This window comes from Anser brachyrhynchus (genome assembly GCF_964034855.1).
Source record: "Anser brachyrhynchus genome assembly, chromosome: 14".
In the NCBI taxonomy this organism is placed as follows: domain Eukaryota; kingdom Metazoa; phylum Chordata; class Aves; order Anseriformes; family Anatidae; genus Anser; species Anser brachyrhynchus.
The window spans coordinates 19,247,971-19,262,011 of record NC_137709.1 but is presented as its reverse complement, the minus strand read 5'-3'; the positions used below and the strand labels follow the sequence as shown (position 1 = coordinate 19,262,011).

Sequence of the window (14,041 nt, the reverse complement as noted above, 5' to 3'; positions counted from 1 at the left end):
ATGAAACATTTGATTATCATTACAACTAGCAAAATTTCCAAGGTATAATTTGAATATAATTATGGTTCTGATATATGAACTAGACAGTAAAAATAAGGTTGATAAAGTAGCTTTTCTAGAACAGACTTTTATAAAATCCATAGATGCTATTTTTCTTGCTTAAAGTCAAATACAACATGGAAAGCACTACACATCATGCATTTGTCATAAAGGTGGGTGGGCTGTATGGCAGTCTACCAGTTTCATCCGCCTGAAACTTCCATCCATTTGCCTACAGACTTAGGCTTGTGATTTTGTAGAAGAACACCACCATAATGCCTGGGCTCAGCCCAAAAAGTAACGTGGTCAAAGGCGTACAAGGAAAGATTTCAGGAGCAGTGACAAATGTCAGATAAAACACTAGAGAGAAATTCAATTGTGGTGAATTTGACTCAGGAAATTCCTGAGATTTTTTATGGAAAAAATCAATGTCAAACTTTCAGTGTGGGGAAAATGAAGATGAATTTCCGATTTTTGACACTATATTTTCAAATTAAATATCTAGAAATGTACTTATGATCATGTTCAGGGCTGATTTAGAAGCCTGAAACTGCCAGTTTACAGCTATACATTTTGCAAGGCTCAGAGGACTGGTTCTGACAATATTAAAAAGAACAGTACTTAAAATAATCTGAAAATCTGAATTTGTTGACAGAATTAGAATATTCCTGCATGATTCACTTGCATGCTGATAGTCTAATGTTTTGGGGAGAATATAACATTTTGTCACTCATTTAGAAATGAGTGACAAGAATGAAAAAAACTTTGTTGACAAGAAATGTTTAGTCATTTCAGATTTGTTTCTAAGTAAATTTCTGTGTATCCACTATATACCAATATTGTGTATCATGAGAATTATATAGCAATATTATGCACCTTTGCAAATTGTGTATTGTACTTAATTTGTTTTTGTGTATGAATTAATCCTAGAGAAAACAAACAAAATGAATTATAGTCTTCTTCCTGTCATTTTAGTGTTCTTTTGTGCTTATATATTAAAATCGTCTTGAGTTTTATTACTTAAAAATATTATAGTTTTATAGTAATATATATACACATACAAAATATACATATTTGAATAGTAGGAAAATTTCAGCAAATATTTAAAGTGAAGAAAAAATGACTTTTTTCCTTCCCCCCCACCCCCAATAATGTGTGGAGACCAAATCTAGATGTATTTTTAGGTTGCAAATGATTGTATATGCCTCATACACAGGCATATGAAAAGGAAGAAGAAATACAAGTTGAAGAATCTTCCCCCCGCAAGAAACCCTCTTCTAATGATAACTATATGGAACTGGCTTTTGGATCTTCTCTTCCAGATATATTATCATGTATTTTAGTAAACCCTCATGTAACAATTGAAACTTATGTAAAGAAACTTTTCCTATCCCAAATTACTATACCTTTTTGAAGCATAAAACCCTAGAATTCCATCTAGCAGAAAGTAAGCAAAAATCTTCTGTTTCAAAAGACTTTCTTTTAAAGTTACCTGCAGAAACCTTTGAATAGTCAAATAAATAGTAAAAAAAAAAAAAAAAAAAAAAAAAAAAAAAAAAGCCAGAAAACATTAGCCCAAAATAATCATGCTACTTTAGGCTGTGTGACCTTTACTGTTACGTCCCTCAGGCCAGCCCCAAAGTGTTAAATTTCTGACAGCTAAATTAACAGAAAGTTGAGTTCATTTTGAGGATAAAAGCAAGAACAGTTAAGCAAGGCTTTCTGTAAGATACTTTAAGTTCAGGGAGAAGACTTAATTTTTTTGGGTGGGGAAGAAAACTAAATTTCAGTCTCTCACACCTCTAAAAAGAGCAATGGAGACATAGGGAAAAAAATAATAAACTCTCTCTCTATATATACACACACTTCTATGTTTTAGTGTCTCACATCATTACAGAGCGATTTTTAAACCTAGTATCTAAAGAGTAAGAAAGATATATACATATATATACACATTTGTATATATACATACATATATATATATATTAACTTTAGGCACAATCCTACCAGTCTCCTAAACCTTTTCCTAAGGTAGATAAAGAAAATAATACATGGTGTCTATCTTTCTCCATATGCAGGATTCTGAGAAAGCAGCTAGTACCCAATGAATGAGTAGCAGATTGAATTTACAGAAAACTGTAGGTCTTCGTAGCCCAGAATTACTGTTTTTCAAATTTAACATACACATATGCAATACACTCCCTAGCACCCTTTAAAAATAATATTTATAAGGAAATATAATAATTTGCACAGGTCTGTATGGATGCCCCGTTCATATACTACTTGAGTAATATTTTGCTGTGACTACTGTTCAGTATGTTATTTCTAGGTTGTATGGGCTATTCTGCTCATTAACCTTGCTCTATCTTGATCTTCATGTAAGGCATGCAGTGTCTTTGTGGCAGGGTGACTGCATGGTTTCTCCCCAAAGGAATTAGAACATTTCCACTGTTGAAAAAAAAAAAAACCACACTGTTTTTGAGGAAGACGTGTTTTGAAATATTGGGAAAAAAATCTTTAAGATGTGTTCTACCACAAATGCATACATTTTTTAACATTGTTGAAAAAATTGCTTCAGTCTAGTTGATCATACACCTTAAAGTGTAAACTATGATAATAAAAAGTGATGCATCATAATTAACAGTTACAGATTGACTACAAATGGGCAAAAATTACAGAAGAGGAATTTGAAATATCTGTCTTTCTTACTAGTTCAGGATTCTGAACTAGTTCTGAACAATTCTGATATGAATTTTAGATTGCCTGAAATTGATTTCCCCTAAATTAGACAACAACATATTGTTATTTGATAAAAGAAACTAAAGAAATGATCATTCCAGTCACTATAAATAAAGCAAAGGTAGCAGGGTTTGACAGACACCTCCTACATTACAGTAATATTTTTACCACTTAGTGTACACACGATCCAGTGATCTCAAGATTCGTTAACACAACCAGGTAACATCCCCTAGCACACAGCATTTAGTACAATCTTTATAATGAGTTATGATGATGATTACTATTTTTTAAATAGGAATTGGCTGACTCATGGCCATTCAATTAAACCTTGTGAAACTCTTCAGAACTGATCTGCTTTGGGAAACCAATTCCCCAGATTAACTAGCCAGACATCTCTTATAGATTGTAGCTTAGTACATTTCTTCTACTTCACTATATATCTTTTTTTTTGCTTGTTTGTTTTTGCGAAGCAATGCTCTTTTTCGCCTGCAATCTGAAATAATAATATAAATTGTATTAATGGATTCTTTTTTTTTCTTTTTTTTTTTCTCAACCAAAAGTGTATTTAATTCAGGGTCACTGGTGGATGGCAGGTTTGTAGATGTGCTACAAAAGCAAAGGGAATAATGTGCTTTCAACAAATGGATTGTACAGGCACTGTTCTTATATTAATTAAATGTGGCATTCAAAGGAGTGCAGCTGCAGAAAGAAACCCTCATGCAGTCGACTTGACCTTTATTCAGATGTCATGTTGAATATCACTACAGTTCATGGAAATAAATCACCTTCTGACTGCTTCTGCAAAGTGATGCAGGCTAAAATTGGAACTGCCTCAAATTTTACTCCTATTTACCCCCTGTTTCAACAGCACGTGCAGAGGCTGGCTGAGCACTCTGCATTGCTGGTTGTTTTGTTTGCAGTTATTCATTGATAACACAAGAATGTCAATTGAGGAGAAAGGCTGAGCTTCTATAATCCCTGCCTACTTTTGCTCCATGTCATTCAATAAACTTCTGTGTAAGGAATATCCTCTGTCCCTGGCTCAAGAATCAGTCCTCATGCAGTTTTATGTGTACTTCAAACAAAAGAAAAACTCTCCTTGGAGAGAAAGGAAGATCTGGACAATGGCAGAACTAACTCAAGTGATACAGAGCAGTGAGGATGTAAGATTTTAAACTGAAATTTTAAGAGCTTTATGTTGCTACAGTGTTTTAATATCACACAGAGTTCATTAAGTGAGTTAATGATTTAAGATCCCTATGTGGCACATAGGGATCTTAAAATTCCTCTTCTTTTTTTTTTTTTTTTTCCTAAAAGCTTTTACAGTATTATCTCCCTTCTCATATAGACTAGAAGCATCTCTCCTGCTTTTGGTATAAGGCATAGTTGTATGTAATAAACAACAATTCTTTTAAGGTACCTTTGCAATAGTTCTTCCTCCTCACCAGAAGTGCATTTACATGATTTTTTCAGATAGAAATGAACAAATAGTGCCATGAACTGAAAAGGATGGAGGGATGCCAGCACTAAATCAGAGTGGAAATAAAAGCATTAGCCAAGGCTAAGCTAATGAGCGTTGCTTTGGAGCAGGATATATTATCTCAGGCTTGTGGCTCTGTTAATGCATCTTTACACCACAGTCTGAAAACTGAGGAGAGTGACCTTGTGCATTTGCAGTGTGCCAAAAGCTATCACAAGTTGGCCTGTAAAGGCGCACATGTATATATCCATGGATTCTCATTGGCTGACATTAACGCACTCCTTCCTCTAATTCTACCACTTTTTTTTAAAAAAAGACATACTTATGGATATGGCAGTAAAAAAAAGCAAAAAAAAAAAAAGCACAGACTCTTCCATTTATTCATTGGTAAAGAAAGCTAGAAAGCTGTCATGATGTCATGAGAGAAAAGCTAAGGTGGCACAGCAGTACCTGAGCTCACTCTATGCCATTTCAAAGCATGCTACTGTAATGGATGGCACTGCAGGCACAATGAAGCAGTGTTCAGTCTTTGTGTTAGAACAGCCCATACCAAGCCAGTCAATCTAATAATGGGCACCTGGAGAAGAAGGATGCATGTCCTAGACCATACAATGGCCAGAAACCATCTACTCCCAACCTGCCCAGTTCCATAGGTGTAAGAATTAGGTGTGATCACTTACAAAACGGATAATTGCATACTCTTGTTTGTCTTAAACTCTGGTAATGCAGTGGAGTCCTCTGAAAATGAAAGATCTAAGATCTAAGTTTTCTGCTTAAACTTGGTCTAACTCTTCCTTGGTCAAAGAGGTGTAGGGAAAAACTCAATTAGCAGCTGACGCAACATGAAGGGAAAGAAAGTTACCTTGTTAAGTGCAGCTGAGGGGCAGGTTAGGCTTTTATTTGCTTTGTTCTTGCCATCTCCTTTAGCAACTGTGTGCTAATTTGGATATAAAAACAGTGGGTCAGGAGGGCAATGAATTGCCAAGATACCTATATTTGCTTAAGTCTTCTTAGCTGCCTAAGCCCCACATTCATTCTTCTAGAGAACATTTCTATTGTGATTCAAATCTATTAATATTCTGTTTAATCTCATTATCATACTTAAGTTCCATGTTCTCTACATGCTACCCGAATTTCTTATAGAAAAAGGTCATTAGTCTGACAATTTCTGTTGGTCGTGACTTGGCACTGTGTTAACAGCAACACACTGCAACTCTCAGGCACGCTGACTTCGAATACCTTACGTAACAGACTACCGAGTAAAGAATTACTCATTGTTTTAAAAATACATGCAGTATATTCTTAAAAAAGTATTTGTGTCCAGAAAAAAACACAAGCATACAAACACCTCAACACCTTATCTAAACTTGTAGAGGCTAGCAATATCAAAATCTATAATTCTATGATTTTATGTCAGTGACATTTATTTAAAAAATGCTGAAAAAAATATGAACAGTTTAATGAAGTGTTGCACAATATACTGACATACTCCCCCCCCCCCCTTTTTTTTTCCAGAGGGAAATTGCTTTATTAAAGCTCACAAAAACAATAGTGTGTTTGCAACATCAGAGGTAGAGTTTTATTTATGTGACTTATGTCATCACGTACTTCAGGTATATAGCCTGTACACTTACAGCTTCTCTTTGCTTCAAGCTAGGTTGGTAACTTCAAGGCTCCAATTATTACTATAGTGTAAACATTGTGATCTATTTACATTATGCAAAACACTTCTGTGAAGTGGCAAATCAAATTACTTTGAATCAATGTAATGAATAAATTTTATGTAAGACATGTTAATTTACAATAGCCACTTAATTTTTCTAAACATAGCTGACTTAACTATACAGAATAAATATAATTTTGAAATAATTTAAACACAGCCTGAATAACACACTTAAAGAAATGATAAGCATAGGACTAGAAATGAAAGGCAAAATGCACCTAATCATCTTATGGTAACACATCTACTAGGTTATATATCTGGATTAAGAAAAAAAAAAAAGAAACCAACCAAACAACCAACCAACCAAACAAACAAAAAAAAATTCAAGTACTCTGTCCTGTTTCTAGCTAATATCTAGTAAGGAAGACACACTGATGTCCAAAAAAAGACTGACAAGGTGTTCCATGCAGAGATGGATCTGTAGCCTTTCTTTTAACAAGAGCCTTGATGAAGGAACTGATACCAATACTCACAGCCAGCACCATCTCTCTGCTGCCTGACACTCTTCCAGTCTTTTGTTTTGGAAGAGGATGGCATACAGCTGCTTTTCCATTGTAATCACCCCTTGTCAAATGTACAGCTGGTAAGACCCAAGAAGTGCTTCTTTACAGAGGAAGAGGCCATAAATCAGCCTTTCATTCAGCCCAGTATGTTTAACATGTTCTTTACGATGACAGTTCTGGTTTCCATTAAATTACTAGATAGCTGTTGTGAATGTTTTCTGATCTATCTAGAATAAGAAATATACAGATATCACTGATATTGAAAAACATTTTCACCTTCCTTACACCTCCAGAGAAGCTAATATATTTAGTAATCTGAATTAAATGAGCAACTGTGGAGAAAACAGCAATGAATCCAAAAGACATAACAATAAGTAGCAGGTTGAATGGGAATTTAGTAACACAGGAAAATATACTGGAAACCTGAGAGGCAGTCAAACTAAATCTCATGCAACACAAAGAAGAGAAGATGCAATGGACACATCACTGTAATCACCAAGCCCATTCAAACCACAATTCTGGGATGGAAACAACCAAGCTAAAATTAGTGGATCCAACAATGCAAGAGAGAATACCAAAATTAATGAAAAACACTTTGGCTATTGGCTACCTGAAGAAATTTCTGGGGAATAAATCAGTACTGAGAGAGCGCACCAAGAAGTTAACTGTTTGAACTACAAGAAAAGAAATTAGTTATATTAAAATGGCTGTTGTACCATGTCTACACTGAGATCCTGGCTAGGCTAATCATCTTGAAGACGATATCAGGCTTCATAAAGGAGAAAACTAGGAGGGCTGTATCACAGTTACTTGTTTAACAGATGGAGGTTATGGATTTCACTGATGCCTTTGACACATGATCTTAAAAACTGAGGATAAAATAAGACACAGGTGTGTGCACAGTTGCCCACAGGAATAGTCAGCTGAATTACATTTATGAAGCCAGAGGTTATAATCTGCCCCGCCCCCCCTTTATATAAACATATAAATATATATATATATATGTTAATCATGGGGAAGAACGACAAGAGAACAAGAGAACGAACCAGATTAGTGCACTAAGCCTAAAGAAAAGTTGGCACAAAATGTGCCTACAGAGGATCAAAAGAATACAGGCTCCTGTCAACATTCCTATCAAAAATAGAAAAGTCCACAGAATAAAATTTGTGAATAAAGTATCACAGAATAAAATAAAGTAGTTAATGGGTTAGAGCATATATACACCATAGTTCACAACACATATTGTATCTTCAACAGCAGAAATGCCACACTCCCTGTTTATCCACCCTTCCACATGTGTTCGCAGTATTATGCCCTTCAGAACAGAAAAGATTCCTAGATCAGAGACTATAGAGATAATAAAGGCATTTGAAGAAAGGGAAGACATGAGGACATGCTTGGAAAAGAGATGTGAGGAGGAATGCCATCTCCAACAATGGAAGGATCTCTAGAGTAAGAAGAAAGGCAATGTAAGATAATTTCCCTGTAAGGAACAATATGACTGTTTACAGAGAGAACAATTAGCCTTGACAAAGGCAAAAGATGATGAGAGTTAGACTAAAGGAATAAACTGCTGAAAGCAGCTTGAGAAGTTTCAAGAGTGGAATGATTATACACACAGCCATTTCAACCTGAAATCACGGCAAAGAAAATTGAGCATGTGAGATTTAATGAGTCTGTGATAGCATATCTGCTGGTAATGAGCATGAGTCTTCCTCGACTTTACGTCCTTTGAATTTATCCAAGATTTTATTATTCACATTTTAGAATGCAAGAAGAAAACCAAGATACAGCTCTAATCCCTTCTTTTCCTCTCCATACCCCAATCAGAGCCAACAATCTTTGAAAGTAAGAGACTATACAAATTCACAATCTTCTGTTACATGAGAATTCAAAACAACAACAATAAACCCACAACCAACCAAAAACAAACAAACAAAAAAGACTAAACCAAAAAACACCACCAAAAGAAACCCACAAAACCAAACTCACCACATTTGGCATATGACATGAATTCAATCTTAAATTTAAAGAAATATTTGGCTACAGTTCCATCTGGAATAGCCCAGGGGAAGCTCTGAAGCCAGCCTGATGGTGTGTGCTCAAATAGAAAAAATATGGCATTCTCTTTCTGAGTCACCAAATCTCCAAGGGATTACTTGGGATTTAGCCGATACCTCAGACATGGAAGAGCAGCTTCTGTTTTTCTCCTGTACTAGTTTGTAGGCTCTGTGGTATCTTCTGAATAACACTGAACAAAAAATGAGAAGCTATCAGTGCCTTTACCTGCTCTAGAACCTCTCTATACCAGAGAATTTAACAGCATAAAGGGCATAAGTATTAACTGGTGCCCATGATTTTGCAAGTATTTGTGGATGGAAGAACTAATGGGCACTTCTCTTATGACCAGCTTTTGCTGTTCAGACAACTTCTAAGATGCTGTTACAAGAATTGTTGTTAGAAGATGAAGAAATTTATTATAGATTTGCTGATGTATACTGTATAAACAAAGATGCTGCACTGCAAGCAGCAGTTCCAATAACTATTCACCTGCCTTGTTTACAATGTCTATATGCAGTAACAGAGCTGTATAGAAGTGTTCATCCTCATCATTTCGAGGATTATTGCTACTGCTATTAATTTTTTCCTCACGTTGTATCCAAAGACACAAGAGTAATTTCATAATATTCCATGTACTGATATTTGAGGAATCTAGTAATATCACAAAAGAATACTCGTACTTCATAAAATGAGTCCTTCAATGTTGGATCCTAATTAGACACAGAGTGCTCATTAAGGCTCGTTAAGACACACTTCTGGTTCTTGTGCATGAAAATATACAATTACACAATATAATAAAATATTATACAATATCTGGCCCCCTTTCAGAAAATAATCAGGTCCATTAAATACAAATCTTTTTTCTTGTTGATGGTCAGAAAGAAAGAGCAACTGTAAACTCCTCTCCTCCTCCCCAAAGCTGTCTATGCGCAGCAGGACAAAGTTCTCTGATCACTATTCTTTTCTCCCCTCCTATTTGGTTCTAGGTCTGTTGCTTAAGGGATTGCAAACCTGATCATCAGGTCAAGGTGTGATTGGGATCCCAGAGCAGAACTGCCACAGATTATGAACCCCACTGGCCTGGTATATTAAGCTGAAGGCTCAATTTCAAAAATGTAAAATACTGTAAATTTTTCCCCAGTGTACTCCATGTTAATGCTGTGAGCTGATGAATTTCTGTAACAGACATTCAAAAGGACTAGTTAGTGCTTTCAAATTCTAGTTCGTGATTAGCAATTTGCCAACAGACTTTGATATTCTATTATATGGCTAATAGATCTATTGTATGAATAAGTATATACAGAATATCACAAGCAAAATAGTACAGGGGCTTGGGAGACATGCTGATACCTAAGAATCTTAAATTTCCACAGAAAAGGCCTTAGGTTGATGCAGATAGAGACAGAAAATTATCTACATGGTTTCTTAGTTAATGGCTTTGATTGTTTAAAGGGAACCTGATTATTAAAAAATGAAGTTGAAAAATGAAATAAAAGGTTATAAATAAAATGAAATTTTATTATTTTATACATTACTGAAAAATAGCCAATAGAAAGAGAATTTATTTTGGATTTAAATAGTCATCATGAACATTGCAGCAGTAAAATGAGCATGAGCTGATCTACGGTATCATACCATCAAAACTAACTTCTTCATTATGCATTTGCCCTCATTCATTAAAACATGTTTCTCTCAAATTAAAAAAAAATAAAAAATTAATGAATGCGTGAGATCTCAGCCATGAAAATGTAATCCTGCATCTTAAAATACTATAAAACTATATACACCATAGGCTTTAAAACTGTAACTGTTTAATATTATAGATATGTGAATTTTTGCAGTTCCATCCTCTGTCCACGGGCAGTCTATGACAGCACAGAAATTCTGAACAAACACGAGAAATTCCACCACTAGAGCTGTATGAAACTTATGTTTCCACTCAGAAATTGTTTTTTTTTTTTTTTCTCTTTTTCTTTCTGATTTAGATTTCTGATTTTTTTTTTTTTACCTCCCTTGGAGTATCATGTTGAATTACGAATAAAAGAAGCTTTCCATACCAAAAGAAAAAAAAAAAAAGGAGAGAGAATATAACTTTATTTAACTTTCTAATTTTGCATGTGTGTGAAAGTTTATACATTTCACACTGAGTACATTTTAGCATTCAGCCCAGATTTGCCACTGTGTGAAACTCATCCAAAATGGTCACAGTGAAAAATGACAAGTGCTTTATGATAAGTGCTCCATTTTCATTAAGCATAATGGATACTTTTTCCAAAAGTGTACATCTTAGCAAATGTCTTTTCTGCCTCAATTCTCCCTCCCCAGGGGACCATTTCCAGATTCAGAATTAAGTGCAGATTCTCATTTAGTCAACAACATTCTGGGCCATTATACGTTGAAAATATGCAAACTTTCCAAGCTTTAAACACTTCTGTAACAAACAGTTCTTATCTAGGTCACTTGAAAGATTTATTGAAGTAGGTTAAATTTAATTTTTATTTCCAATGTTCCATACAGCTCGTACTAGAATATCAAATATAGCCATCATTTTGGATTTGTTCCTTTGCAAACAGATTAGACATATTTAAGTCTACAACCCCACTGAGAAAACAACTCACAGTAAAGTTTATCTGAGTGCATGCCTTAGAAAAAAAAAATCATTCCACTTTCCAGGCTAGAGGGCAGCATTCATTGATGAAGTGGCTACGTATGCTGCTCTACAGAAAGCTAAGGCAAAATCATAATAATCCTGCTGCATTCATTTTGTATCAGAAATAACATTTTAAAGCTCTATCTGGCAGAAGTGAAAGTCAGCTAATTGAAAGTTACCTTATTGACATCCATTCGCAACTTCTCATTGTTGGCACTGGCAGCTTTTTCTGCTGCTTTCTTTTGACGCTGAGGTCCCCTGCCAAAGAAGATGTAGTTGACCAAAGCATACTCCAGCAGAGCCATGAAAACGAAGACAAAACATCCCATGAGATACATGTCAATGGCTTTCACATATGGAATTTTGGGAAGAGTCTCTCGAAGATGGGTGTTAATTGTTGTCATTGTGAGTACAGTTGTGATTCCTGAACAAAAAAAAAAAAAAAGAGAGAAGTCTGATGGAATTCATTTTTAATTTTCTAACATTTTAGTTCGTAATATTCAAATTATAGTGCTGAAAAAAATCTAGGTGCTTCTAGATGCTTTTTTTTTCTGCAAACAAGTAACTTCTGTTCATATTCCTTCCTTATCTTGTCTTTAATTTTTTTTGCACAGCAAAGAAAATTATGCACATAACTAGTTGTTATCAAAGAAAGAAACATTAGTTGTATTCACCAAGCATGCTTTTAACCAGCTAAACCACAATCTTCTCTAACAGTCTCAGTTATAAATTACCAGCCTAGAGTCATTGTATCTTGCTTTCCTCTAGCATTTTCATGCTCTCTGCAGACTTAAATTCTTACTACAAAATGCAGAAAGGCCTGGAAAAAATAAATGTTATATAAACCTAAAATGTCAAATTCTCAGTTGTCTTTTGTGGTGATTTACTTACTTATCTGATTCAGGACTATGCAGGAATCAGTCTGATTTATACAAAATTTGACAATAGATACTCATTTATTTTTGTAACATGCTTGGATCCTCTGATGAGGGGCACAGTATAAACAAGGACACATGGGATTACTGATGAGATAAGAGTTCTCAACAAATTAATTAGGCAAATGGTTTTACTTTTAGAATGCAAGGTAACAGTTAAGAAAAAAAAAAAACTCAATTTAAGGAGCTTCAACTTCAGAGAAGTTACCTATAAAACCCTAGTAAAATTTTATTTAATTCATACCCAAAAGGAAAAGCAATTTATATTCCATAATATGGTGCTGAATGTGTATTCTGGACTGCCATGAGCAAAACCAAATGAAATGTATTCTCTTTGAAGAACAAGCAGTAAAACAACAACAGAAAACATTGAGACAATTAGGCTAATTCTGGTTACAATGATTATACAGTTAGCTAATTCAGACATGAAATCACTTTAATTTTTATTTAAATTGGGATGATTTAAATGCTGATTCAAATAATACAAAGCTTACAAGCCAGACATAAAAAGATCTGAGATTTGATTTTCAAATCATGCACTATCCACTAAGCCAGAAGCAAGAAAAAGAATTCAGCTAGTGCACACTACATGAGATGTGTAAAAATGCCTACCTAAAGCAACTCTTGCAGCTGAAGCATCATAATTAATCCAGAAGGAAACCCAGGACAGGATAGTGATCAGAATAGAAGGCATGTAGGTCTGTAGAATGAAGTAACCAATGTTTCTCTTAAGTTTAAAGCTGAGAGACAGCCTTGGGTAGGCACCTAAAAGAGAATATTTGGTATGGCCATAATTTATTTGCACAAAGCCTGAAAACATTTTCCTATTATTCTGGTTTTATCGCTTCATGCAACATAGAGTACACACAGAGTTGAAAGATCCAGGATAATCAGCTGTAAAATTTCTAGCAAGAATTGAGATTAAATAATCTTTTATTTTAAGGGTAACAAGGATGCTGCTAGGTTCTTTCCTGATGGTAATCATAATATTCAGGAATCAACAGCCAAAACATACTTCACAGAATCAAAGCATAAAAATGCTTCTTCACTGACAAACTGCAGCATGCCTCCTTCAGGGTAACCTTTGTTCTAACCTTCTATCCAAACAATGCAACACTTTCCCTTTGTCACTGAACAGCAGAAAAAAAAAAAAAGTGTATGAAACACTCGTTGAAATGGGTACCTACAGATCACTATGTATTCAAGTCCTGCTCTCCCTGGTTTTGAAGAATTTGGAATGCACAGTCCTTCTATACTCCTTCCCAAGATGATTTCTGTCCATATCTGTGTTGTTTTTTTTGTTTTGTTTTGTTTTTTCCTAATTTTATTTTGAACATACCTAGCAGCTTTCTCAAGTAGGTAGAGAACGTAAATACCGATAGCCCAAGTCTTGTTTCTCTTGAATAATTTAATATATCTTTGAAATGTTTTAGTTGTTTGTTCAAGAATTCCAATCTTATTTTCCACTTCTTGTCCTACATCATATTTTCAGCCTTCCAAAAGTCATATGTTAGCTAGCATAGGCTAAACTACAGTCCTGTGGAAGGAGGACATGAAAGATTTTACAGTGAAGACAAAATAATTAGCCTTACACAGCTTGGCACAAGAAACATCTAGAAACAGTGAGAGAAAGGTTTCTGCAAGCTGGGCTATATCTTGTTGGTGCTAGGGCACTGAGGGGGCTTCATCAATTTTCATAGAAAAACAGAAAAAGACTTGACTGAGCCATAACGAGACAGGCTATTGTATCTTCTTCACATGTTAATGACTGATACACTGTGGAAGCTGTAATAACAACTGCTTTATTTTTTAAAATTCAGTTGCTGCCTTAATTTACTTCCATTTCTAAAATTTTTGTTCAGATCCTGAACTACAGATTGAGAACTCGCCCATTTTTAAAAGTCTTTCCAG

At 34.8% G+C, this 14,041-nt stretch overlaps 1 protein-coding gene across 17 annotated transcripts in view; it reads right to left on the bottom strand.

Moving 5' to 3' along the window:
- The window catches only part of GABRB2 (gamma-aminobutyric acid type A receptor subunit beta2), a 163,433-nt gene that overhangs the window by 15,288 nt on the left and 134,104 nt on the right, over positions 1-14,041 (bottom strand). For all 17 annotated transcript variants that reach the window (XM_080554996.1, XM_080554998.1, XM_080554997.1 and 14 more), the window contains 2 exons: positions 12,743-12,895; positions 11,375-11,619 (listed from right to left, as the gene is read on the bottom strand). In XM_080554996.1, coding sequence (XP_080411122.1) covers positions 11,375-11,619; positions 12,743-12,895 — 398 coding nt within the window. The remainder of the gene's footprint in view (positions 1-11,374; positions 11,620-12,742; positions 12,896-14,041) is intronic.